The following is a 25,392-nucleotide window of genomic DNA, read 5'->3' as shown; positions in this document are numbered from 1 at the left end:
TTTGAAATTTGATTACAGTGGTTAGAAGGAAATCTGCTGCTGATGACTATCACATATTCTGCATATACGTAACTTTTCGGATCATTGTTCCCTTGACAAGGTCTTTGATCAAGGCGTTCAACCATGCCATAAACTAAATGATATATTGCCATATACTCGAATTGAATGGATCGTTTAGTGATCCTTAAAGCCCAGCAGTATTGTCTACAATGTTTGACTCGGAATCGGCAGATACCCAGGTGATGGGCCGATAGTCTAGCTACGACGTGCCGTCGTCATAGGAATGAATATTTTCTCGGACAAGCTTGATAATCAATCCACCACCAAACTCAACCCAGCAACCAACACACAACACGATTCAATGCGCCTCCACCGCGACCAAAATTATACGATAGATATTCCCACAACTCCGTGATAAAGTCAATGAGCCAAAGAAATGCCTCATCCACATCGATCATCGAAACGGTAGCCGGACTCACGGCCGGAGTCGTCTCAACACTGACTCTGCACCCGCTGGATCTGATCAAGACTCGTCTACAGAGTACGTACCATCCCCTACCTTTTACGAACTGTGCTGATATGTGGAGGATAGTCGATCGCGTCACCCGCCACCGAGTCGGCAGCTCCCTACGCATAATAAGCGAAATATATCGAACAGAAGGTGGCATACGAGCTCTTTATCGTGGCTTAACGCCAAACATAATTGGGAATTCGACCAGTTGGAGTCTTTACTTTTTGTTTTATGGGAATATAAAGGAGAGGATCGCTCAGAGTAGACTTCATGGTCATGACGATGGGCACAAATTAAGTGCATCAGAGTATTTCCTCGCCTCGGGGGCTGCTGGTACGCCTCCACCACCTCATATCCAGAGACACAACAGCTAATCTACTGCTTCTTCTTCTTCTTCTTGCGGGGAAACAGGAGCCCTAACATCAATCCTCACAAACCCAATCTGGGTAATAAAAACCCGCATGCTCTCCACAGGCTCCTACACACCCGGCGCATACCAATCCTTCATGTCAGGCGCAACCCAAATCCTGCGCACAGAAGGCATCCCCGGATTTTATCGGGGACTTGTGCCCGCACTGTTTGGGGTTAGTCATGGCGCGTTTCAGTTTATGGCTTATGAGAAGTTAAAGAGTTATCGACTTCGACTTTCTGCCACCGGCGGGAGTGCTGGTGGAAGAAGCGGGGAGTTTACAAATGTAGAGCTTCTCCTGATCTCTGGTCTTTCGAAAACTTTTGCGGGGTGTATCACGTATCCGTATCAGGTACTACGTACCAGGTTGCAGTTGCAAGCATATAATGCGGATGCATCCACGAAAACTGCATTGGCTCGAAGCACATATCGCGGTGTGTTGGATGCGATGAGGCAGATATGGGCTCAGGAAGGCGTTTCAGGATTCTATAAGGGACTTGGGCCGAGTCTTGTGCGTGTGTTGCCGAGTACGTGGGTCGTGTTTTTGGTTTATGAGAATACCAAGGCGGCTATGTACAAAATCTGATCACGTATTATGGTGTACGATTACTATAGAATGTATGATAGATAGTGTATATAGCAAGGGGTATTGAGTTTGCAATTGGTTTTGTGATACTTTAGCTCAACCTGTAAAGTACATATCGATACACACATATACATGATCAGCCTCATCGATCATTCTTCGAATACACCGACAACGGTTCTCGATGATGCACAACATGCCCTAACATACCGTGTCCACCATGGTGCACGGAAGACATACCGTGATGCGCATACCGTTGTTGGTGTTGGTTTTGGTGTTGCTGGTGCTCATGCAATTCCTCTTCTTCGTCGCCATCTTCCCCAAAACTGTGGTAATCACTCAAACTTGCATCGCTGCCACTAGCTGGAAGATGTTGTTCATTGGCACTGCTGTTGCGATTCGTATTCGATCGACCGCTTCGACCATTACTTTTGCCATTGCTGGAGTTCTTGTTCTTGTTCGGATTTGTGCAGGCTATCTTTCGATCTTTTCCTCGACCCTTGATACCCTTGTTGCTGTTCTTGTACAAACTGGCAAAATAAGTCCAGAGACTTCGGTCATCTGCCGTCATGACTTCCAGGTTTGGCATATTCGCAAACCGAATGGTCAGATCGCGGAGAGTTGCTGCATGGAATTTATTCTGATGCGACTGTTCCATTCTCATTAGCTTCTGGCTTTATAAAGACAGAAACGGTTGTAGAGCTACCTTCAGATTTCCAAGTTGTGTAAACTGTTTCCAACAGCTATCCAACTGACATGTATATGGTTTCGACTTGGCGTGTGTAAACATGTGTGCCCTCACATTGCCCTTTTGCGCAAAACACTTGCCGCAAACCTCGCATTTGAACGGTCTCTCTCCCGTATGTCGTCGTTCGTGGGTCTATAACGCACCACGCAAATTTTGTGTTCAATACACGTTCTTCATCTTCAAGACAGAGATAATAAGACAAAACTTGTCGAATAGGATCCAAAGAAAGAAATGTTAAGACATACCCGAAGATTTCCAAGCTGCGAGAATCGCTGTCCGCATTGTGGTTCGTTGCATTTCTGATTTGTTTAGTTAGCATAGTAAAGCTTATTCCTCATTGCGGATATACTTACAAATGGCTTCAATCCAGTATGAGCTCTCATATGAATATCCAAATGAGTCTTTTGAGTAAACAGTTTCCCACAGCCCGGTAACGTGCATTGATGTTTCCGTTTATGTTTCGTACTTCCATCTGGACTATCGCTCACGACTCGACCGCCAGACTGATTCTGCGGGTGCGGGACGGATGTACTTGCATTCTGCGTGTTTTCATAGGAGTTATAAGCTGTCATGCTGAGTTGATAGGGCATTTGTGATGCGTTGGATGAATAATGTGATTGGCTTGTAGAGAATTGGTGGTGAGGTGGTGGTGTAGCTGCCGATGTCACAGACGGAGTAGGCGTAGATATAGAGCTGCTATTAGGAACGGTATTCTGAGATTGAATGGTCTTCATCAGCATGTCGACTTCTGTCGAGAAATTGATATCCTTCGTAACGCCTGAAGGTTCCTTCTCTCTTTTCTGGGCGTTGACGATGGGATTCGAAGATGGCGAGACAGGCGTGAGAATATTCACATTGTTGGTAGTGGTTGTAGTAGTGATAGATGTCGTAATAGCGGGAGATGCGCCAGAACGATAGTCATCCAGAATGCGTGATTGCTGAGGCTGTTGTTGCACGTTCTGTGTCAGCCTAGTAGACTGAACATGAGGCATTCGTCTTGAAGCCTGGTGGATATCCGGGGAAGGTGAATGAATAGGCGTATGTTCTGTAGATAAATGTCCTCCACTTGTGGCTTGTTGCGGATGTTGCGGATGATGAAGTGCAAGAGGGCGCGCATGATGGACTTGAGCAGCATGAAGATGAGTATGAAGAGGCTGAGCATGCGCATGGCTGTGAGTCTGAGGCGGTCCTGAAGTTTGGTGGTGATTAAATAGATGTGGCTGATGATACGAGTTATGATACCCATTCATCATGTGTCCAGGGACCTCATATGGTGGTGACGGAATGTGAGGAGTGTATGTCACTGGAGCAGCGTTTTGGTAGTATGGAAGACTGTTCTCAACATGAGAATCAATAAATCGAGGTGGCTCCAAGACCCTGAGTTCGTTGTTCGGAAACCTATATGACATTGGAACCGTTGCGTCCATCGTGGCTGCAACCGAGGGACGACAAAACGACGTCGAGGTTCGGTTTTGAATCGAAACAACTGCTGTCAACAAAGAAACAGCAGATCTTGAGTGATGCTCAAAAGACAACAGCAGTAAAAGGTTGTGCTGATGCAAGTATTTCGGTTATAATTTCAGACCGGAGATGGAAAAGTCCGAGTTTCTTCTTCCTTGTGTCTTGTGACGGGGTCGTAACGCTCGTAATGAGCCACAAGTAACTTTCTAACGCCGTAGATGTAGTGGTTGTTGTAATGACAAGCAGGCTGACCGTCTAGGTTGATACTTTATAAGAACCGACGCGCAACGCCAATCGAAACACCATAAAACGACCAACCAAAGAGACAATGTATACACTACATATAAGATTTCAGAACGGCAGAAACCAAAAGAAGAAAAGAAAAACAATGAAGAAAAAGAAAGCGAAGATCAACACGCTAAGGCAATGGGTATGAAGATACAAGGATGAGAAAGAAGAAATAAGGGCATACACTGCGGCGAACGGCGAACGGAGATGAAGAACTAGATATACAAGACCCGTCCGTCTGGACTCAGTCTGACTGTAATTGTATCAAAAGAAGTGGAGACCATGCCATTGAATTTGGGGGTCACTGGTCAGGGACTCAACAGTTCATCGTTAGTATGTCACGATCGTATTGTAACTAACAGCCATCGATAGGGTTGGTTGAACTTGACTGCCGTCTTCTGCCTGCATCATCAGCCAATCTTAAGATCTCTCTCGGTTTGTAACTTGTCAGTCAGGCTAGGCTTGAACCTTTTTTTTTTCTTTGCTTTTCTCCAATCCCAAAACTAAGGATAATGATCACCGGCTCCGGGTCCCGAGAAGATGGGAGAGGGAAGTGGGCTTGCTCACTTTCCACCTTTCTTTTCTTTTTCTCAGTCTTATTTTTTTTTCGGCCCCATCCGGTGAAACTGGGCGAGTGAGATCTTTTGCAGTGTTTTTCTCCTTTCTCCCCTTTTGTCATTGGAGCTGGCTGGGCCGAAACAGGTAGAGACCAGGCATGACACTAGGCTGGATATAGTATCTTGTGTGTGTGTACTTAGCGTGTACGGAGTCCTGTGTAGATTGTTAATTCTGGCTGGATGGGGCTGAAGGGCGGACTAACGAGCGGAAAATGCTGTAATGCTGGTCGGAGAGGTCGTATGGGGCCCTTTTCCTCTGACCGACCCATCCAGCTCCAGCTCAATTTGATCATTGCATGTCATCAAACATAGAAACCAGGTTGATCTGAGTAGAATGGGGCCCGGCATAGCTGTAGGAGCCAATCGCGGAAGCTGTGGCAGACTTCCGCCTGGAGTTGACCAGTCGCTCGGAGACCTGCTAGCTGCTAGCTAGCCTGCTAGGGTGGTTCGTGTTTACTTTTTTTCTTTTTTTTTTTTCGCGTGTCTATTTATTTGCCCTCTGGAGTTTTGCATTCAACCGCGCTTTTACAAATCTATTGTGTACGGAAATACTACTCCGTGGTAGAGGCACTTCCGGAGATCGATCATCCAATCTTGACATGCGAACGTGTCTATCATGACCACTTTCGTTCGTTATCTTGAAACCGTCTCCGTACGACACACGGTAGTACAGTGTACGTATTCACTATCCGTATTTTCATAACCGGAAATCTCGTTTGGCGCGCGCAACAGGAAATAGCGTGGGAGTGCGTTCACTGAGCACTCCAAGCCCGAAACTTGTTGGGCAAGGATGTACATAACTAGCCTGCCAGGTGTACATAGCACATACGCCTCTGATCGTTACCAGATCTCGTAGATGCCACGGTGAGTGCGAACACTGAACCCTGCCATGTCTGGTTCCATCTCGACGTATAAGATGCTTCCTTCGGCCTGTTCCAGATACGCAGTTGTCACACAGAATCTCTCGCGGTCAAGGAGAGAGTCGATCTGTGCCAAGCCCAGCATCTCGCATCGTAAACTGCTGCTCTGGTTGGATAGAGAATAGTGCGTACAGAATATGTACACTGAGCGACTGACCACTAACCACTGACCACTGAGCCAGATTTGTTTGTAAGATCGCGCAAGGTATGCGATCGGCGAATCAGATAAGTCTGTGGCGTATTCTAGCACCACGAGCGAACAAGCATGGATCACGGGTTGCCCTTAAGATAGAGCGGCATCCGCGGTCCATCGATTATTTCTTTTTTTACGTTAATCGCACTGTAGTGCGTGTATGAGTGTGTGCAAACAAAACGGAGGTGTCGCTGCTGATTTCTGATTTGACAGGGGCCATCAAGCTCGGTGTTAGGCTGTTAGCAAAGAAGGGAGGAGATTTCGAGCCAAGCTAATGAAACCAGGGCGCCCCAATCACCTTCCTAGCGGGCCCGGAACGGCGCGAATGCAAATCCTGAATAATCGAGCTAGTCCCCACTGAGTAAAAGTTCAATCAGGTCAACCGCCATCTTGTAAGCCATTATTCAAGGGTGTGCCGTTACTGCAACGCACCCAACCAGAGCCATACCGCTGGTCCCGCCCTGCGCCTAGGCCCGGTTGGGGATCCTGGAAGGCTGGGAGCAGCTGAATCCCTGCATTGCATTCCGGCGTAGTTCACACGCACAATAATTATTACATCAGTCCTTGTGAAGAATTGAACAGAATCAACGTCTTCGTGTTGTCGAGTCAACGTTTCACACCATCATTGCAGTTTAAAATTTCGAATAAAGGTTGCGGCGGATGACCTCTGTGGCACTGACCAGTGGCCTATGCATATAGCGGCACTGTGGCAGAGCATCACGAGGCACAGCCGTAGTGATCTTAGATCGAGTCTGAACTGAAGGTGTCACTGAAGAGGCTAAGGAGGTCGGGTCGTCATGGTGTCCACACAGCCGGGGAAGATTGGACAAAAATCTAGCGCATGCAGCCCGAACTCGTTCGCTCCTTCACTTCCAAGTCTCAGTCGTACTCATTGCTCAACCTTTAGTCATAATAGATATTCCTTTCTCGATAGAGCCAACAATTCCACGGCCTCAATGGGGGTGCTCATAATTTTGATTTGTCTCTTCAATTGCTGTGCCGCAACAGGTACGATAGACCAAACTCAAAAAAAAAATCGCCCATCCCGCGGCTACCGATGCAATGCGATTGGGTCATCAGTTCGTGACTCTCCCGGTGGTCTCGACCTGAGGCTTCAACCTATTGAACAAAGAGTGCATCTAGCCCGAAGCGGTATGGAATGGCTAGAACTCGGCTCGCCTTGTCATTTGACTCCAATTCCCGATCTCAACAGGCTCATCCCAGACATCCTCCAGACTAAGACAGAGCCAGGAATGCTGGGCTAGCTAGCTCCTAGAGTGGGGGGGCAAAAGAAATTATTTGTCTTGTGGAGAAGCGGGCTGCGCCGTCGCGAGCGGATTGGAGGAATTGTCGAAGTGGATCGTTGCTGCTAGGCTGCTGGCAAGGTACGTACATCACCGTCACAGTTCGGCCCCCTGAACCTTTGTCTTTTGGCATCGTAGTTCTAGACTCGGGAGTCAATTGGACAGTTACAGAGTAGGATAATCCAATCTGCACAGAGAGTCCACAGACTCGTAGAGAACACAGCGAGAGAACGGTTAGTCAAGTGGAGAACCAACACTTGCAGTCGAGTGATTACGCATTGCCGACAGTAATGATCATCGCTGCAATGCCAGTAGCATTTGAAATGAGGCGCAAATAGACCTGATGGCTGACGATGGCTGATGGAAGAACAAGAGGTTTTCATGAAGAAAGGAGAAAGCGCTGAAACAGAAGGGAGGTTGAATCCGTGAGCGGGTGAGGTCAGGTGCCTTCCTTCCTCCACGACAAGCAGACACGGCCTGAGGCTCATAACTCGGGAGGCAATGAATAATGGCCTGTCTGTCTATACGCGAATCCTACTAAGATTATGCTACGTACGGGCTATGGAGTGGAGTGATTAAGAGTACTATTGCTGCTGCGATGGCATCAACCATTCCCTTGGCAACTTCATCTCAGAGTGGCGGATGCTAGACAGAAGATCGCCTGAGGCGCAGCAATAGATCCAGATTGATGAGAAGTACTAGTTCATAGGCACGACGCTTCCACTTCCCCGACGTCAAATAGTTCTAGGTTAGATTCTTTTGTCGTACTCTGTACATGTCTCAAAAGATAGTACGGAGTACAAACGTGCAAATGAAGACCAGACTGGCAGGCTTCAAAGCCCGTATTTTGATACCGGAAATGACGGGGTATATACGGAGTTATTGTTGATAGGTCACGATATCCATAACATCCCGAATCTGGATATACTGTTTCCGAAGGAGTACTACTACGCACGTAGTTTGGTGGTTGGTACCTGGCTAGCCGCTTAAAATCTCGTGATATTGGGCTTATAAGCCACACTATTTACCGCTTTGGGATCGATTCTCAATAATGCTGTAGAGCCAATACGAAAGACATTGAAGTGTATATTTCAGTCACTGTGGAGCCCGGAACGATGAGACATATCCCCGAACGATGCAAGTACACCCGACTGCATCAGATGCAGTACTAGGTACCTTCGAAACAGATGGTCAATCGTCTATGGCAAACATATCTCATGCCCCCCCTCCAAACCAGATGTCAACTCGAGTCACGCCTATGCATCCTCCACCGAGCATGTACCCAGTATGTACGCAGATACTAGACAGGTAGTAGATGCAGCCTCATAATAAGCAACGATTCAGGGTCCAGACTAGTTAATCTAGCATACATCCGACGATCCCCAAACCTGAGTCCAGAGGTCTGGTTCGGGAATAAGCAATGTTGGCTTTATTGCTTGGATTGGGTTAGAGTTGTTTCTTTGTTTTTGCATGCTAGTTTGCACTAGCAATAGGCTAAGGTATATACTTGTGTCTATGTACAGAGAATTCACTTCTCATAGTTTGGTAGAATGGCTAGCTAACTGCTATCTACTACATGCATACACGCAGCACGTATCAGGACCTATAGTACCGTGCTGTAGACCAGATAATAGAATGAATGTAATGTGGTAAATCTGTGTAAACATTGATTGAATCAAATCACCTAGCCTTCCCTGTTCTGTTTTCTTCAACACATCAATAACGTAGACTCCATCGCCAACTACCAATCCATCCCCTGAGTCGATTCGGCGTTCATTCGATCCATTTGTCCATCCAACAAACGAAACCAATCCACACCAAAGTGCAGGCAAACGAGAACGAAGACAAACACATACACAAAACATCAAAATCAATAACAAAGGGGGAAACAAAATATAAAAGAAATATCATATTGCGCCAAACTTTCTGATCAAATGTCTCATCTCGTACAGTCCCCTATACATCCAATCATCGCCCATTGTAATTCGAGTATCTATTACTGCATGTTAGCAAGTCTTTTTTCTCCACTTCCCCTGCTTTTTTCACATAGCTCAACGATAATTCGAGGGCTGGTGGACAAGCGAGATTTCGGGGTATGCACAAAAATCTCTCCAGTACCACGTCTCGTTTGCTTTCTCATTCTGGGAATTCCACATACCTCCAAATTCGTGCTCGCATGTCACCACTTCCTGTGGCGAAGAGATTGTTGGTAGGGCTGGGTGCGACGGAGATGACTATTGCTGTTAGCTTATACACATGCATAATCAAAATATCTCTTTCTCACCTGAGTTCTTATGTCCCTGCAACATCATCTGCGCACTTCCTGTGTTGGGATCCCAGAATTGCACTCCACGGTCTTTGGATCCACTCATGACCCAGTGTCCATCAGGCGTCAAGCAGACACTCAACACAAAGTCCTTCACAGAGTCAGCACCGCCAAATGAGTATATATCCTCGATGGACGTCACTTACCTTGTGACCCTCAAAGGTGCGCACGCACTTGCCACCCTTGACCCCGGTTCCAGGGAGCATGCCTCGGGGTGCTGTGAGCTCCCACATCTTGATGGTCTTGTCCAAGCTACCACTGACAAGATCACGACCGTTAGGCGCAAATGCAACGGAATAGACACTATCCTTGTGACCATCGGGGTTTTCTAGGCGCTCAACGAGGTATCCGGTAGTAGTATCCCAGACACGAACGCTCTTGTCGAGAGAACCAGCTGCCACATAGTGGCCATCTGGAGACATAGCAACGGTGGTGACACCGTCTTCAATGCTGAGAGTGTAAACGAGCTTGCCCTCCAAGACGTCCCAGAGACGCACAGTCTTGTCACCACTGCCAGAAGCAATGTAACGACCGTTGCCTGCAAAGTCGAGCGAGTAGATATCTTGTTCGTGACCCGTGAAAACATGCTTGATCGAACGGGTTGCGATATCCCAAACCTATCACCATAAACTTAGCAATTGATGCAAGAAGACGTTAGTCATATAAGCTTACCCTGATTTGCTTGTCTTCAGCACCAGTAGCAAGGTACTTGCCGTCAGGGCTGAAGCAAACGCTACGAATGTAGAGATCACCGTCCTTGTCGACAGACTCGTCTTGGAGAGTGGCTACGTTTTGACCGGTAGCAACGTCAAAGATCTGAGCCGATCTGTTACAACCAGTGGCAACGTACTTGCCGTCTCGGCTGAATCGCACACAGCAAACAACACTATCGTGCACCAAGTGGTGAACGAGCTCAACGTCCAACACACGCTGCACTTCAGGGTTGAAAACTGCGTACCAATCGGGACCTTCCCGTTTCTGGCTGGCAGGGAGATCATCCGGGTTCCAATTAGCTAGAGTATTACCTGGACGCTCACGGACAAGTTGTCCTGTAGGTGTCGGGCGAGGGATCTGAGGAGAAGCGCCAGGGGCTGGGTAGTTGAGCTGATGAGTCTGCTGGGGAGTGGCAGGTCCAGGTGGAGCTCGGCCACGGCCTTTACCGGGCCCTGGAGATGCAGTGGGTGGAGGAGGAGGTCCGTATCCTATAGAACAGAGTTAGTTTGACGAAATGCAACAACATATCGCACAAGACGCACCGTTAACACCAGCGCTGGGCTGATATCCTCCGTAAGAGCTCTGAGGAGGCTGGGGAGGTCCTTGCTGAGCAGCTGGAGCCGGCTGTTGAAGACCATGCTGTGGTGGCTGCTGCTCCTGGGGAGGCGGAGGCGCCAGACCGGGGCCACTACCTCCTTGGTTGGCCATTATACCTCCAAAAAGGTTATTTGTACCATGTCCGAGGGCTGGAGGCGCTTGTGATGGTCCTGCGTGAGTCGGGCCGCCAACATGCGATGGAACGGTTTGGACACCGCGCGATTCGAGCTCGTGGCGCAAGACTCGAATTTCATTTTCGTATCTGATAAAGAAAAACGTCAATACAGAATAGTTCTGAGAAGAAATAATCGTAGAACGCACTCGGCCTTAATTTTGATTTGCGCTTGTTCGAGCTGGTAAACCTTCTGCCTGATCATTTCCATCTCCTGAATCTGACCGGTCACTGAAGTCGTCGTTAGTAAAAGCACCTCCAAGCATGTTTAGGGCCTGCAGAGCCCGAAAAATGGTCCAGACGCGAGATAGGTACTAACATTGATGTTCAAACTCGCCAGTACTCCGAGACTGGCTCTCGAATTCTTGGCGCAACTGCTCCAACAATTCCGTCAAGCGGTTGTTTGGTGCAGGCACCATCCCGCGGTGTGCGTTATACATTGTGATCGATTTCGAGATGAAGCAATCAGGAGACTCGATAAAAGGATTGATGGTGACAGCGAAACGAGCCCCTCAGCCTGCGAAAGACAGCTAGCTGTTGAAAGTGTCAGCGCGAAAAGTCAATTGAAGCAACCCAAACGGCGGCAAAAGAGTGCACAACACTTGTCGCGTGACGAATAATTGCCTGTGGAGAATGATTTAAGAGTAGAGCGATGGTTGAAGCTTACCTTCAGGTGTGCTAGGGTTGACTCTGCACTGTTGAGGATGATCAAAGGTCAGGCAGATCGGGCGCGGAGAGGATGGCAGGAACGGCCGTGGTGGTCAGGGCGGCTAGGCGCTGGGCGAAATTGGCTGGGCGGCTGTTTCCTTCCTTTTGGCGCGGATGGGCGGCTGATAGGCGACGTTCTGCCGTTCGATGCAAGCAACAGCCACTCAGAATGCGATGGGCAGGGGAGAGAACGATCCTTTTGACGGACAGTCCTTGAACAGTTCTCAATCAGTACGGGAGTCGGAACAGAGACAATTTGTACCGCAATTGCGACGATAAAAGAGTTGCCAACTCTGGGGAGGCGAGAGCGAGAAATCAGGATTGCGCTGAAGTTGGGCCTGCGACGAGACGAGAGAGAAAGAGGAAAGGGTAAGGACGCCCGCCCCACAGCACGATTCTTATTTGGCTTACGTACTCTTGCTCTTGGTCGCTGTGGGGCGCCCACTGTCAGTGTTGCAGCCGGCCGGACGCCGTCTCGGGTTAGTCCGAATTACATGGCCGCAGCCTCAAAAATATCTGGACGAACTATGTAGTATATTCCATATCTCGCGATAACAGTACATGGAATACAGACAGAAAGCACAATTCAGGCTATGAGAGATTCTTGACGAGCGCAGGCAATCCGGAGTTCGGGCCGCGCATAAACTTGTCCTAGATTTCTCAAGTATCAGCGATTTGTTCACAGACAAGGACCAGACAAGAGGCTTGAAATAATGCTTGTGGCTTACCGTTATCCAGGTTGGGAGCCAACTGGCCACGAAACCCATCGCAGCAGCGTTATCTCCTCTGTATACAATGCCATTCCTCCCCTTGCCAACTATATCTTCCAGCACAGCCCGAGCAAATTCATCTACCGGCCCACCCACTGGCTTCGCTGTGCCCGTGACCCAGCCAGCGATATTGTCCTTGATACTTTCATACAGAGAGCCCGCTGGTAGGTTGAATTTGTTGACGTTGGTGTCAAAGTTTGTTGCGACAGTGCCCACCATCACAGCCACGACACTAACTCCAAAGGGCGAGAGCTCGTGCCGTAGGGTTTCGGAAATATTGGCCATTGCGATCTTCGCTGAACAATACGGAGCATGCCATGGCAGGGGCAAAACGGCGCCACAGGAGATGATATTGACGATGCGGCCGTGGTTGGCGATAAGTAGATCCTTGAAGGCCTGTATCATGCGAACACTGCCCCAGAGATTGGTATCGTATAGATTTTGAGCTCGCTCAATATCCATGTCGAGAATGGGCGTTACATAACCCAGGCCTGCATTATTGACAAGTACGTCGAGTCCACGGCCACTTTCACTGACGGCGTTGGCAGCTGCTGTCACTGAAGGCATTGACGTGACATCAATAGACAGTACCGTGACGTTGGATAGCGTAGTGAGCACTACTGGTAATTTGGAAGTATTCCGCGCTGTCGCAAATACATGATGTCCTTTTCTAGCCAGGAGGAGCGCAATGGCTGCACCAATGCCGCCTGCTGAGCAACCGGTCACCAGAACCGACTTGAGAGACATTGTTTGATGTGGTAAAAACAGTATGGTTTGTATATCTTGAATTTTTATATGGCAAGAAGGGGAAGAGGAGAAGAGAGAGGAATTGGTGTCGGAGCTACCTAACTATTATATGAGAAGCTGAGTCTGGAGCGCCAGCTCTTGTACCCAATACTCGGTCGGGACGTAGGATTAGATTACTTCGACATATATTTATTTCCAACTTCGAAACGACGAAAGACTTCCAGATCAAGAAACATTCCAGTCTCTAACCCGACCTAGCTAGATCAAAAACGAGCTGCTGGCCTAATGATTGGCTGGTTCGTATACCACTGGAGGCCGGGCTCATGCCCACTCGTTACCATTGCTTATGCGCATAAGCAGCAGAGGTTGAAGAGATACGTACGTACGGAGCCGTAATAATGGAGGATTGTGCTGCTCGGGTGTTACCCATCCATGGCGAGTCATAACAAAAGGGGCCCGGATGGCCCGAGTCAGTCGGGCTGGCGGGCTTTACTATGGAGTACTCTGTGGAATACAGCAGACTGCGCCACAGAATCCAGCCACACCGGGTGATGCTCGGATCCCGAAGTTCCGCTCTGGTGTGAGCCGTGTGATGGCCCGCCGCGCGCTGATTGGCGAGATCCCCTCGCGGACATTTGTTGTTCCGGAGCCATTCAGGGCCAGTGATCCACCAGTAACAAAATAAATTCAATCCTCTCCTATGACTGACTGTCAAAGTGTGTCAACTGTACCATACGGAGAGCATAGGAGGCACTGTTTTTGCACGTCCCCTGGTGAGATAGTACTTGGAAATACCAACCAGCAATCTTCCACTGGAAGACACCAGCGCGCAATCCTCCGCTTGACTCCGCCATGGATGTCGTCGTCGAAGTCTTCGACCTCCTGATAGGGGACCGCTTGTATGCGGCCACCCTTCCGGCCACCCTCACCACGTCGCTGTCGCCAGCTCTTTCGACATTTATTGAGGATGCAAATAACACATTGTCGCTCTTTGGCGACGCATCGGCATACAAATACCAACCAGCCACCACGTATCTATACATCGAGCCGTCCAAATATGCCTACTTGAGTGCGTGGCCGCGCGATAATATTTACAGACAGGCTTTCAGTCTGTTCTTGATCACATGGTATATTGGCATCACTGTCAAATAATTGAGACTTTAGTTGACTGATTCGTTGCAGGCTTTTTGGAGTCCTCCTGTATTTCGTCTTTTCTTCGTTATCGTACGTCTTCGTGTTCGACAAAAACACCTTCAAGCACCCCAAATATCTCCGCAACCAAATCCGCATGGAAATCGCCCAGACCATGGAAGCCATGCCAATCATGTCCATTCTCACGACACCATTCTTCTTGGCCGAAGTCCGCGGATATGGCAAAATGTACGACACCTTCGCCGAGGAGCCCTTCCCCTACTATAGTGTGCTGCAATTTCCACTTTTCCTCCTCTTCACGGATTTCTGCATCTACTGGATTCACCGCGGCCTTCACCACCCCTTGATCTACAAGAGACTGCACAAGCCACACCACAAATGGATCATGCCTACGCCCTATGCTTCCCACGCCTTCCACCCCGTCGATGGCTGGTCGCAGAGTGTCCCCTACCACGTCTTCCCATTCATCTTCCCTCTCCAGAAATGGGCCTACGTCGTTCTGTTCGTGTTCATTAATTTCTGGACCATCATGATCCACGACGGTGAATACGTCGCCAACAGCCCCATCATCAATGGTGCTGCATGCCATACCATGCATCATCTCTACTTCAACTACAACTATGGCCAATACACGACACTATGGGACCGCGTGGGAGGCAGTTATCGCAAACCAAATGACGAGCTTTTCCAGCGCGAGACCAAGATGGGCAAGAAGGAGTGGGAGAAGCAGGCAAAGGAGATGGAGAATATTTTGCAGACTGTGGAGGGCGATGATGATCGTCAGTATCTGGGCGAGGAGAAGATGAAGAAGACTTCGTAATTCTGACGGTCTCTTTCTGGATCCAATCTTCTATACTACGACTATCCCCTCATCAACTCCTTGATTGATTGACAAGAAGGGAAATCGGGCATCACCCATATATATTGTTTGCTTCTGTTTCCAAGAGATCAATGGCTTCATGACCTCATGCCGGCACCCTTTCTGTTTCTGCCAATTCGCCTTGTTTATATTTTTTTATTATTCTTTGTAATATATTTTTATATCTCTTTTTCTTTTCTCTCTCCTTTTTTTTTAATTAGTTTTGTTTCTCCTCTTGCATCGAACATGTTTTCCGCATTACATGTATTAATATCTCCACTGCAGATTAGGATCTGCTCGACATAACTAGCAAATGAACCATCTAAGAATATTCTGAGCTCAAGTAGAAAATTAAAAAGTATGCACAATTGTATTCATAGTTGCCCAAATCTGTAAAAACTGTCCTCCGAAATCCACGATATGAAAGCTCATTCTACGTGTCTGTAACCTGATGGAAATTCCTCCCTGTTAGATAAATAAATACATAAAGAAAAAGAATCATAGGGACTCCATAGCGCTCGTACGCCTCTCCACATGCAAGAGATGATGATATCACGCAGAAATGTCCATGCAAAAATGAAATAAAAAAAGGGGGGGAGGAGGGGATTGATCCAGGGCCGCGCTTGATCAGTTACAGATCAATGTAGAGATTCGACTGTCGCCCCGGTGAAAGGGAAAGCGATTCCTGACCAGTTGACGACCTCAAATCTTCGACATGAGCGTAGCCATTGGTGAATGAATTCTGAGATCCACGTCGAGGCACAAAGTCACTAGCAAGCGCCTGGCGTTTCGGTGGTCGAACGGGTAAATCATCATCATCGTCATCGTCACTAAGAGTCAAATCAACGACTTGCGGCGCTGGCCTCTTCTGGCTGGATCGGGGTATGCTAGGTGTGGCCCCCTTTGAGCCGTTCTGTGTGGCAGTGACTGGGGTTGCGAGTAGAGTTGCACGGGGTTCTGAAGAGGTTGTTTCTCGTTTCAGTTTTGGTGTAAAGAGATCTGTGATTTCGACAAAGTCGTCGTCAGAATCTGGGCTTGCTAGGCCACCGCGTGGTTCGGGCTCTTCTTTTTTATCGGTGTGCCAGACGCCGTTTGGTTCGATGGTTACTTGCTCCACGTCTGTGGATGTAGTGTGCAATATGTCCTCAACGTACCTAGAACACGATTAGTCTCAGCTCCTGTCTTACGAGGTGTGTGGCCACTCACTGGTCAATCTGCAAAGACTCGAAGCTTGTAGATTTATTACACACTGGACAAGTCCAAGTGGGCGCTTGCTCTTGTAATTGAAGAAACGACGACGCATCAAAGCACTGGTTGTGCGTGCAGCTTATTGATCGGCAAGGAATTTCAATTCGTAGAGTAGATAAAGGGCATTTCAGCGACATGACCGTAGATGTGGCGACAATGTCTGCATCGTGCGCTCGACTCTGCACTAATAATATGTCAGTTTGAAACGTCTAGGAGAAACAAAACTACGTAGACGTACTTTCACGTAGCACTTGGTCTCTCGTAATCTTATATCTTGACTTTAGTGCTGCAACTAATTCTTCAACGGGGTGTCTCTTCACGAGATTGACAACAACATAGAATTTCTATACTTTGTAAGCGAGCATTCATAACCAAACGTACAAGAGAAACATACCTTTTGAGTCAATGCGAATGTCATGGCAACCAAGTTTGTATACCCCGCCCTTTTTCGAATATAGCTCGTAATATCCGCAGGCCTTGTCGAACCCGGTCGATTTTTGAGACCTCGTAGATTCGCCTTGACATCATCTAGATTGGCTTTCAACTCGACTTGATATGGAAAGGCGATGTCAGATTTGGAGAATTGATTGAGGCCAGAATCAGCCGCGCAAAAGACCATAACGCGCAAGTTGGGGTCTTCTTGAAGCCTCTGCGCAGTGGTGGACGAGAGTGTGAACTTGAGCTCGACGGTGTCTCTGGTTTGTTCTCGGACTGAAAAAAAGGTAATGTCAGCCGCATAGCTTCTTATTTGGCCCGCCAAAAAAACGAACCTTTGCATTCCACTGTTGAGGACAGCGGTTCAAGAATCTTGTAGAATGGACTTTCTTTGAACATGAGGCGACCACTCGCGAATGGTTGTGAAGGCATTTTTGAGTTGTAGACGTCTTTGGACGTCGTGGGTCTCGAGGGGACGTAAGATGGCTGGGTAGGGTATGTTGTCGTATCTGTGCTCGTAGAACCAGGGAACTGATTCTGAATTCCAGCTATGGTGTAAATTGTCCTTGCAATACGTTCATAATTGTCGATAGAGCCACGTTGATGCAGCCTCTCAATATCTGTGGGGGAGAGCAAGAAGCAATTAGCCCATCATCTTTCAGAAGGAACGACAGGAGGAGAGAAGAAAGAGGTAGAGTCCTCACACTCAATGAGACGCAACTGAAGTGAAATTTTCACACCAGAAACAGCAAGCCCCTCACTTCTCAAAGCTTCCTTCATTTGCGCGTTTGTCATGGTCTTGATTATCAAGACCACGTTGGACATGTCGACTGAGGACGTCATCTTGTAAAGATTTCAAGAGCCTCCTAAGGATGCTATCGGGTTTGGTTGCGAGGATGTAATAGCCTGTGAACGACGGCCTTCTTGTCTTGACTTAAGCTGTCTGACATTTCATTGTTTCGCAGGAAAGGGAGACAGCTTGTCAGAAGACTCGTCCAAGAGGGTGATTGCCGAGTATCAGTTCAGAATGCAAAATGAAGTTGAGTTCTCCCAATGTATGGCGAGCCGTCCCGACTGCCAATGAGCGGCGCCCGGAGCGCTGTTGGTTCGTCGCCCGCCTTACGTATGTATCGTTGAGTACAGACCGCGCTGTACACCAGGAAATAATAAGCCGAGAGGTGGGATTGCCCTCTTGGTCAAGAACTTGAGCTATGTACAAACATTGTAACCAATCGGACATTCTAAGTGCCTATATTGTCAAGAACATGTATCTTATATATCGTGTCTTTGCGACGGTATATGATAATACACTATCGTGTAAATTTCAGTAAGATAACATGATCTAACTGTATCCAGTTAGTCTAACTGATAACCCGCGAAATTTATTTTTTCCTTGAAAGTTATCGTACCATATACCTCACACACTAAACATTCAATTGTTTTCGATCACAGAACACTCTGACTCCTGATATCTTGCTTTTTTCAATTCACCCCGGCGGGCAACCAAGTCAAAATGGCCAAAAGTATTCGCTCCAGTACCAAGAAGAGAAACCACGCCAAACTGCGAAGCACCGTGTTTGGTCCCGTCGTCGATGCACGAACAGAGAGACTCTCGGCCAAGCTGCAAGAGCTCGCAGCCCAGCCTTTAAAGATAGAGACTACCAAAGACGCTGCCGAGGAGAACACCAAGACTGAAGCGGAAGCCGAAGATGAGAGCGATAGTAAGTGATTGAAGCCCACCTCTGAACCATTCTCTCAATGTTCATTCATGTTATGAATTGAGGCTAATTATGAATTACAGAAATGGCCATTGACGAGTCAGCCACCACACAATCAAGCTCTTCGAAGCAACGATCGAATCGCGTCAGGAAGCAACCCAAGAGGAAGCCCCGCAATACGATGGTTTTCGCTAAGCCACACCAGGGTAAACAACGAAAGACTCAAAGGAAGAATTAAGATGGATCACGGCAGTGAAACTCAAGGATAATCATCTTTTACCAAACGTCAATGAACTATATTGGGCTTTGGAGTTCTCAGCGGCACGGTGTTCGGCGTTATCACATCTCGGTCTATTCGCACTTGCGAGAGAAGGACAGTCAACTGCACAAACGAGAATCGCTTCGCAAGCCATTAGAAGCGAGGACGAGCTGGAGTCGAAAGACCTTCTTGCACAGTCGCCTCCAGCATATTCATCCTGAAAGACTTCCTTTCCATATAGGAAATATATTCGCAAACTTAATATTCGATGGACTTCGGCAGGAGACTTTGGCCTTGGGCCTTTGCGTGATTATGACTTGTCTATCGAATATTCGATCATGATGCTCAATCATAGTCTTGAACAATGAAACTATATCTTAAAATTCGTCTTGATCCTTTTGTCTATATGTAGTCACGGCGTCGTCGCCAAAGCGGTGAGCTAAATCCGTAAACGCCACGGCTGGCTGATGGCAGAATCGGAAGTATATATGTAAACGATCCCTCCATGGAACAACTATGTGGTACCTAACTTGCCCACCACAAAAAGTGTACAGTTTCTTATCAATGTTTTGAAAAACCATTCCTTTATAAGTTTCATTCCCTTAACTTTCTCTGGATTGCCCGTACCCAGTCCTACCGCGCCACAATGGCCGGAGCACTTTCGAAATGGACCCTTTTCCTCGCCAATGCATTGATACCTGTCGCGGTGCTGCTCTTCTGTTCTGGATATTTCCCATATAAACCAATTCTGTCCGGAGCAGCTGAGCCGCCAGTATGGGGAAAGGCACCACCGGTTTTTGACAAGGTCATACTTATGGTGGTTGATGCTCTGCGCAGGTGGCTAACCACACCAAGAATCACGAATATGGAAACATGCTTATTAGTTCATCAGTGACTTTGTATATTCAAATAATTCCGGATTTGTATTCACCCAAGAGTTAGTAACAGGCCCTGTCATCCTACCCTTCTTATTGTGTATAGTAGCTTCAAGCTGATTTCCGTAGTTTAATCCGTACTGGCGCTGCGTGGCCTTTCACGGCACATGCAAGTTCTCCAACGGTTACAATGCCTCGAATCAAGGCAATAACAACAGGATCAGTCCCATCATTCTCAGATGTCGTGCTCAACATTGCTGAGTCTGAGAGTATGTCGACGCTTATTCACCAAGACACTATAATCACTCAGCTGAAGTACGGCCTTCCTGGGAAGATGTTGATGTATGGAGATGATACATGGTTGAACTTGTTTCCCGATACTTTTGACCGGTTTGATGGGACGAGTAGCTTTTTTGTTTCCGTTGGTTCTGCCTACCTCATACCATTGGGCCCGTATCAACTAATTCGTGCCTTAGGATTTCACCGAAGTGGATAATAATGTTACGAGACATGTCTCGCCGGAGCTCGCACAAGATGACTGGTCTGTCATGGTACTCCACTATCTTGGACTAGATCACATTGGCCACAAAGCCGGACCCAAGAGGTAAGAGAGATTCTATTGACGAGAGAACATGCCTGAGCTAACCTGTTAAAAGCTCCCACATGATTCCCAAGCAAAGAGAAATGGATGGCATCGTTGAGGAAATCTATAACGCAATGCTCTCTGAGACCCATCTAGATTCGACCCTTCTGGTTCTGTTAGGCGATCACGGAATGAACGAAGCAGGAAACCATGGAGGTTCATCTGCAGGAGAAACATCACCAGCATTGACCTTCATATCTCCCAAGTTACAAAAGCATTCAGAGAATTCGGAGCTCAAAGGTCGGGACAGCCCTATTGAGGCTGAAAATTTTGAATTTTACCATACGGTTGAGCAATCAGATATCACGCCAACGTTGGCGGGACTGCTTGGAGTACCTATACCATTGAATTCTCTTGGGGTCTTTATCCCGGAATTCCTTGGCTTATGGGGAAATGGTAAGTGACTCATGGCTTCCTTACCATGAATGATATGCTAACCTAGTACTTGAACTACCTAGAAGTGGACAGGGTGACCATGCTCCTCGAAAACACCGTCCAAATTCAAAACGTGATCAAAATGGCATACCCCAAATTTAGCACTAACGGCGACAAGATCAACGAGGTGTCAAGCGCAAATGGCACCGGTTTGGGATCCTCCGCTCTCGAAAGACTTGAATACGAATTCATAGCGGCTGGATTGTCCATGTCGCCCGACGAAAAATCTACAAGGACACATTACAAGTTCCTACATTCGGCACAGAGTTTGATGAGTGGTGCTGCTAGCAGCTATAAACTTTCTATGCTATATTCTGGCACTTTGACGGTAGCCTTTGCGTGCCTCGTCTCTGCATTTATTGCTTATTATACTTTACCGACACCTCTGGTCGCTTCTACGGTGTTCTTATTTATTACTTCTGTGCTACACGGCGCCATGATGTTCGCTAGCAGCTTCGTGGAGGAAGAGCAGCAGTTTTGGTATTGGATCACCACGGCTTGGACGGTTTATATTCATTTGAGAGCGTAAGGACACCTGAGCTGGGTCTATTTACACTTTGGCTGACTACAGATCTAGAACATCATTCGGATTGAATAGACTATCAACCAAGAGCATCATTTATTCAATATCATTTGCAGCAGCTGGGCGCATAATGCGCCGGTGGAATCAGACTGGTCAGAAGTTTGCAGGCGAGCCTGATATTGTCCAGTACCTGTCTTCTTCTCAACCCAAACTGCTCTGGGCACTGGTTTTGCTAACATACATGGTGAATTGTCAATCCATGATTGGATCAGCACCCTTCAGAAACGTGTTTGGCAAATCGTTGTGGACGATATTATCTATCGCGGTGTCCTTCGCAGCCGTCGTCTTTAAAGTATCGTTCACAGCAGCGGATGCCCCAGAACTATTGGATCCGCTCATACTCAGGATTACACGGTGGGGATTTCAGACCTCGCTTGTCTTCCAAGCCCGACTCGTATTCATTGGTATTGCTTCACTTTTGGTAATCTTCGTTATTTCCAGCTTCACATCACGGGGAGTCCAGAATGGTAGGCAATCCAATATCCCTCTCAGGCTTAAGATCCTTCGTCTAACACACATATTTGTTATAGCAGGACGAAAACGACTTTTTCATGAGGCCATTACTTTATTCCTCATCACCCAGTCACGCGCAACAAATATCCCTCTCTTCGTGCTATTCAAAGTCCAAGCTTCGATCATCGAGCGAGTCGACCTGAACAGTATAGAGACAACGCTGAACCTGATCCTCATGCAGCACGTGGCATTCTTCGCCTTTGGCGGATCAAATGCACTATCCTCCGTCGATCTTTCAACGGCATACAACGGTGTCAGCGATTACAACGTCGTTGTCGTCGGATTGTTGACATTCGTAAGTAACTGGGCAGGACCGATTTGGTGGATGTCAGAGACGGCTATAAATCAGCGTCACTTGACTCAAACGGAGGCAACGAATAGAGTCGCACTGCTGTCGTTCAATACAACAATGGAGTTGTTGGCTGTCATGGCGGCTTGCACCATTCTCAGGACACATTTGTTTGTATGGACAGTCTTTTCACCCAAATTTTTGTATAGCATCGCATGGGCATTGGCAAATCATCTTGGCATGAATTTGTTGGCGACTTATGGTCTGTCTTTATAAGTCGAGCCAAAATTGATTCTTCGCTGTATATTATGTCCCTCCTTTTCATTTCAGCGCACCAAAAATGTCATCAATGGCATTACCGGACTTCTTTTTCTTAGATTTAGACTTCTTGACTTTAGTCGTTGCGTCCTTTGCAGGAGGTGGTGTTGCCACATCTTCAGCATCGCTAGAGCGTTTTGAAGATTTCTTCTCGCTGATATTTGGCATAGATACGACTTCTTTTTCTTTCGAAGGCTCCACAGCCCGACGTATGGGGACGCCAAAATCGCTCTCCATGTCATTAGTATGTGTCTGTGCTGGCAATGACAGTGCTTTCTTCTGTTTCACGGAAAGATCTCGTCGCAGGCGCAATGGTAACGGCAAGATAACTCTCTTCGTCTGTGCGAGCGCCGCCACAAGAACTGTCCCCAGCGTAGAAAATTGACCATCAGCGACGACAGTCGAGAAAGCGCTATATATTTATTGTACATTAGCCGCGATTGCTATCATTAAGATAGCAGGAGAAACATACATATAAGCCCTTGGGATCACACGAGTATGTACATATCTCGAGATATTCATACATTTCTTCTCATTCCCAGCACCGTCAACCAGCTTGACTAGACATCGGCGAAGAATCGATAACCATTTCCACCACGCGGTTCCACCGTGTTGGTTTTTATTGCGGTGGTATATGAGATGTACAGTGGAAAATAATGTTTCCAGGAGAGATTGGTCCATTTTTCGATGTGATATATATGATAAGTTGTTGATACAAAATCTTATATGAAGTAGATGGGCGAACGATAGGTTTTTTTTGTATGAAAGGTTGCACCGTCCCCACTTCTTTTTCTCAGTCATACAACGAATACAACACTACTACGGAGTAGTCGCAAAACACTGGAATTCTTGGAAACAGATAGTCTATATCAATTGAATTTCACACGGCACACTAATTCCGCCTTTATAATGAATAATGAATATGAACATCTCTAGAATGACGGCAATCCAACCAGTCTGATTGTTGCCAATTCGGTCGTTTTGAACTTCCTGCGCGATATCAGCTCCTGGACATTCCAGTTTGGCATACAAATTTGCCATGCAGAAAGTCGGCCTCGGGGCTGGCAAGCCACACTGCAAACTGACCAGGTAGGTCAACTGGAAATCGTTAGTTACGATCAGGGTTATCGCCAACCGGGTGGCAGGTATGTTCATGAGCCTACCGTGGTCTGCGCCTTTCAAGCCAATGCTTTTGGTCATCTCCGTCTCGATCTGATCAGGTTATATGCTCACGACGCGATGGCTGGGATTCTCTGCGGCAAAATATTCCCAAATATTTGTCGCAGCAAGCTTACTTGCCGAGTAGGCGGCTCCACCATGTATTGGAGGTATTATTGCTGCAATGGAAGATACATCGATGACCACTGCATGATCCCTACGTTCTGTGCGACTAAAGGCCCATACTGTGTATATGCTACCACTCATATTTGTTGCGAACACTGCCCAGGCACCGTCGCTGTCTAGTTCGGTTGCTAGTTCGACTGATATATAACCAGCATTGTCCACGAAGTCGTCGATGGGCTCGAATTCCTTGATGACAAGGTCAAAGGCAGCGTCTATCTGTTCTTTCTTGGAGATATCCGCAATGAATGCAAGTTAGGACTTTGAGACCCTTGAAAGGGTTCTCGAGTTCCCTGGCTGTTGAGGCTAGGACTTCTTGCCAGCGACCGACAATGGCGATTTGTGTTGATCCGGCGACCGCGAATGAGCGAGTAATACCTACCCCAATTTCACCTCCCTTTGGCTAAGTCAGTAACCATTTCCTCGAATTTGCGGTAGTGACAGCTTCGAGTATGCTCCGAGCCAACGAAAAGGAGGCACCACTTACACCACCGGTAATGAGTATAGTCTTCCCTGCAGCTGACAGGTAAAGCTTAAGTGGTGAAGTAGCTGGATAAGTTGCACTATGCCATGTCTTTGTCAGTGTTGGAAATGGAGGCATTTCGAGTATCGAGTCGCTTCGACACAGAATTTTGCAAAGTTGTCTCGCAACCCATGGTTCGTGATTGCAAGGGATCCTTCATCATATTTATATCACAACGAAAATAGAACATTGTGTTCTACCGTTTCAATGATGGTTCTTGTAAATGCAAGTTACGACTGTAGAATTTCTTTGAAGTTTACCAGTTAAAGTCACAAATACCGACCATCCGACCCCCCGAAGGGCTCCCGCCGCGTTCCTCCATACATAATGGCGGAGGAAGAGAACGACAAACATATCCTGATAACAAATTCTCTACGAATATGGGATAAGATCCATATTTGAGATGGGCCTGGGCATATTTTATCAATCTGAGACAATGGTAGGGACTTCCTAATCCGCACCAGCTGAACCGACAATCCTTTCGCGACCGTTTTTTCACCATCTTCCAAAATTTCAGGAATGCCCTCGAAATAATACATGTTCAACAGGATAAAAGGCTCAAAGATTCTGAGATCACGATATGTTGTGCTTCCTTGGTATTCTCTTATATTGCGGGGTCTCTATCATCATATCAGGTACACACGCGATTCCATATATTCCACCCGGGGTCTTATCCTCTCCGACCATCCTTAATATACACACGCACACAATATTCACAGTGCAAAATTACATTTTCAACAGAAGCGCCATCATGATGCTCTCCCAAACCCGTTGAGCCCTCAACCGCTCCTCAATTGGTGGCAACAAGGGCCTTGTTCTGCGGAGCTACCTTTGTCTGTAGCAAACAGCAAGCCAACCATCGTAACATTCCTGCGCCATCGTTGATGTCCCAGTTCTTAAGATCGTTTCTATTTTGTATATCACCATATTGTCGCTGTTACTAGTCGCCGAAGCCACATTCTGGAATAGGTCAACTGAGAGCCGTGACTCGGTGACAGTCTGGTGGATTCTGAGCTGTTGATGGAGAGGGAGTTGTGTGTTGGGGACGAGCTGCGACCAGAGCGGATGATTATATTACTGCTGGTGAGGCTGTAAAGACTGTAAGGACTCAGTGAGAGGGGCAATGCTTGCTT

General features: G+C 47.4%; 10 protein-coding genes across 10 annotated transcripts; 4 read left to right on the top strand and 6 right to left on the bottom strand.

Annotated features, from left to right (window-relative positions):
* Window positions 1-423: 423 nt before the first annotated feature.
* EYB26_009636 (uncharacterized protein) lies at window positions 424-1,506 on the top strand (the record flags this gene model as incomplete). Its single annotated transcript, XM_054268883.1, has 3 exons — window positions 424-541; window positions 593-844; window positions 923-1,506. The coding sequence occupies 3 exons, from the start codon at window positions 424-426 to the stop codon at window positions 1,504-1,506; spliced, it is 954 nt and encodes a 317-aa protein (XP_054124858.1).
* Window positions 1,507-1,648: 142 nt separating this feature from the next.
* Window positions 1,649-3,678, bottom strand: EYB26_009635 (uncharacterized protein; the record flags this gene model as incomplete). Its single annotated transcript, XM_054268882.1, has 4 exons — window positions 1,649-2,152; window positions 2,210-2,383; window positions 2,497-2,550; window positions 2,605-3,678. 4 exons carry the CDS (start codon window positions 3,676-3,678, stop codon window positions 1,649-1,651), a joined length of 1,806 nt encoding a protein of 601 aa, XP_054124857.1.
* Window positions 3,679-9,002: 5,324 nt separating this feature from the next.
* Window positions 9,003-11,283, bottom strand: EYB26_009634 (uncharacterized protein; the record flags this gene model as incomplete). The annotated part of the gene is made up of 8 exons (XM_054268881.1): window positions 9,003-9,027; window positions 9,193-9,268; window positions 9,319-9,451; window positions 9,507-9,977; window positions 10,033-10,562; window positions 10,617-10,933; window positions 10,993-11,074; window positions 11,163-11,283. The coding sequence occupies 8 exons, from the start codon at window positions 11,281-11,283 to the stop codon at window positions 9,003-9,005; spliced, it is 1,755 nt and encodes a 584-aa protein (XP_054124856.1).
* An 859-nt stretch (window positions 11,284-12,142) lies between these two features.
* EYB26_009633 (uncharacterized protein) lies at window positions 12,143-13,068 on the bottom strand (the record flags this gene model as incomplete). Its single annotated transcript, XM_054268880.1, has 2 exons — window positions 12,143-12,202; window positions 12,280-13,068. 2 exons carry the CDS (start codon window positions 13,066-13,068, stop codon window positions 12,143-12,145), a joined length of 849 nt encoding a protein of 282 aa, XP_054124855.1.
* An 852-nt stretch (window positions 13,069-13,920) lies between these two features.
* Window positions 13,921-15,040, top strand: EYB26_009632 (uncharacterized protein; the record flags this gene model as incomplete). The annotated part of the gene is made up of 2 exons (XM_054268879.1): window positions 13,921-14,195; window positions 14,251-15,040. 2 exons carry the CDS (start codon window positions 13,921-13,923, stop codon window positions 15,038-15,040), a joined length of 1,065 nt encoding a protein of 354 aa, XP_054124854.1.
* A 670-nt stretch (window positions 15,041-15,710) lies between these two features.
* On the bottom strand, window positions 15,711-17,605 carry EYB26_009631 (uncharacterized protein; the record flags this gene model as incomplete). The annotated part of the gene is made up of 6 exons (XM_054268878.1): window positions 15,711-16,233; window positions 16,286-16,511; window positions 16,566-16,671; window positions 16,722-17,038; window positions 17,098-17,382; window positions 17,467-17,605. 6 exons carry the CDS (start codon window positions 17,603-17,605, stop codon window positions 15,711-15,713), a joined length of 1,596 nt encoding a protein of 531 aa, XP_054124853.1.
* A 670-nt stretch (window positions 17,606-18,275) lies between these two features.
* EYB26_009630 (uncharacterized protein) lies at window positions 18,276-18,960 on the top strand (the record flags this gene model as incomplete). The annotated part of the gene is made up of 3 exons (XM_054268877.1): window positions 18,276-18,483; window positions 18,564-18,686; window positions 18,734-18,960. The coding sequence occupies 3 exons, from the start codon at window positions 18,276-18,278 to the stop codon at window positions 18,958-18,960; spliced, it is 558 nt and encodes a 185-aa protein (XP_054124852.1).
* Window positions 18,961-19,385: 425 nt separating this feature from the next.
* EYB26_009629 (uncharacterized protein) lies at window positions 19,386-22,353 on the top strand (the record flags this gene model as incomplete). Its single annotated transcript, XM_054268876.1, has 8 exons — window positions 19,386-19,576; window positions 19,632-19,676; window positions 19,744-20,035; window positions 20,091-20,218; window positions 20,271-20,653; window positions 20,716-21,217; window positions 21,270-21,742; window positions 21,806-22,353. 8 exons carry the CDS (start codon window positions 19,386-19,388, stop codon window positions 22,351-22,353), a joined length of 2,562 nt encoding a protein of 853 aa, XP_054124851.1.
* A 45-nt stretch (window positions 22,354-22,398) lies between these two features.
* Window positions 22,399-23,076, bottom strand: EYB26_009628 (uncharacterized protein; the record flags this gene model as incomplete). The annotated part of the gene is made up of 2 exons (XM_054268875.1): window positions 22,399-22,807; window positions 22,868-23,076. 2 exons carry the CDS (start codon window positions 23,074-23,076, stop codon window positions 22,399-22,401), a joined length of 618 nt encoding a protein of 205 aa, XP_054124850.1.
* A 540-nt stretch (window positions 23,077-23,616) lies between these two features.
* On the bottom strand, window positions 23,617-24,337 carry EYB26_009627 (uncharacterized protein; the record flags this gene model as incomplete). The annotated part of the gene is made up of 3 exons (XM_054268874.1): window positions 23,617-23,951; window positions 24,007-24,133; window positions 24,224-24,337. 3 exons carry the CDS (start codon window positions 24,335-24,337, stop codon window positions 23,617-23,619), a joined length of 576 nt encoding a protein of 191 aa, XP_054124849.1.
* Window positions 24,338-25,392: the final 1,055 nt, after the last annotated feature.

Source organism: Talaromyces marneffei, chromosome 8 (genome assembly GCF_009556855.1).
Source record: "Talaromyces marneffei chromosome 8, complete sequence".
Classification (NCBI taxonomy): Eukaryota; Fungi; Ascomycota; class Eurotiomycetes; order Eurotiales; family Trichocomaceae; genus Talaromyces; species Talaromyces marneffei.
Note: the sequence above shows the minus strand (reverse complement) of the source record. Positions and strands in the feature narration are given on the sequence as shown.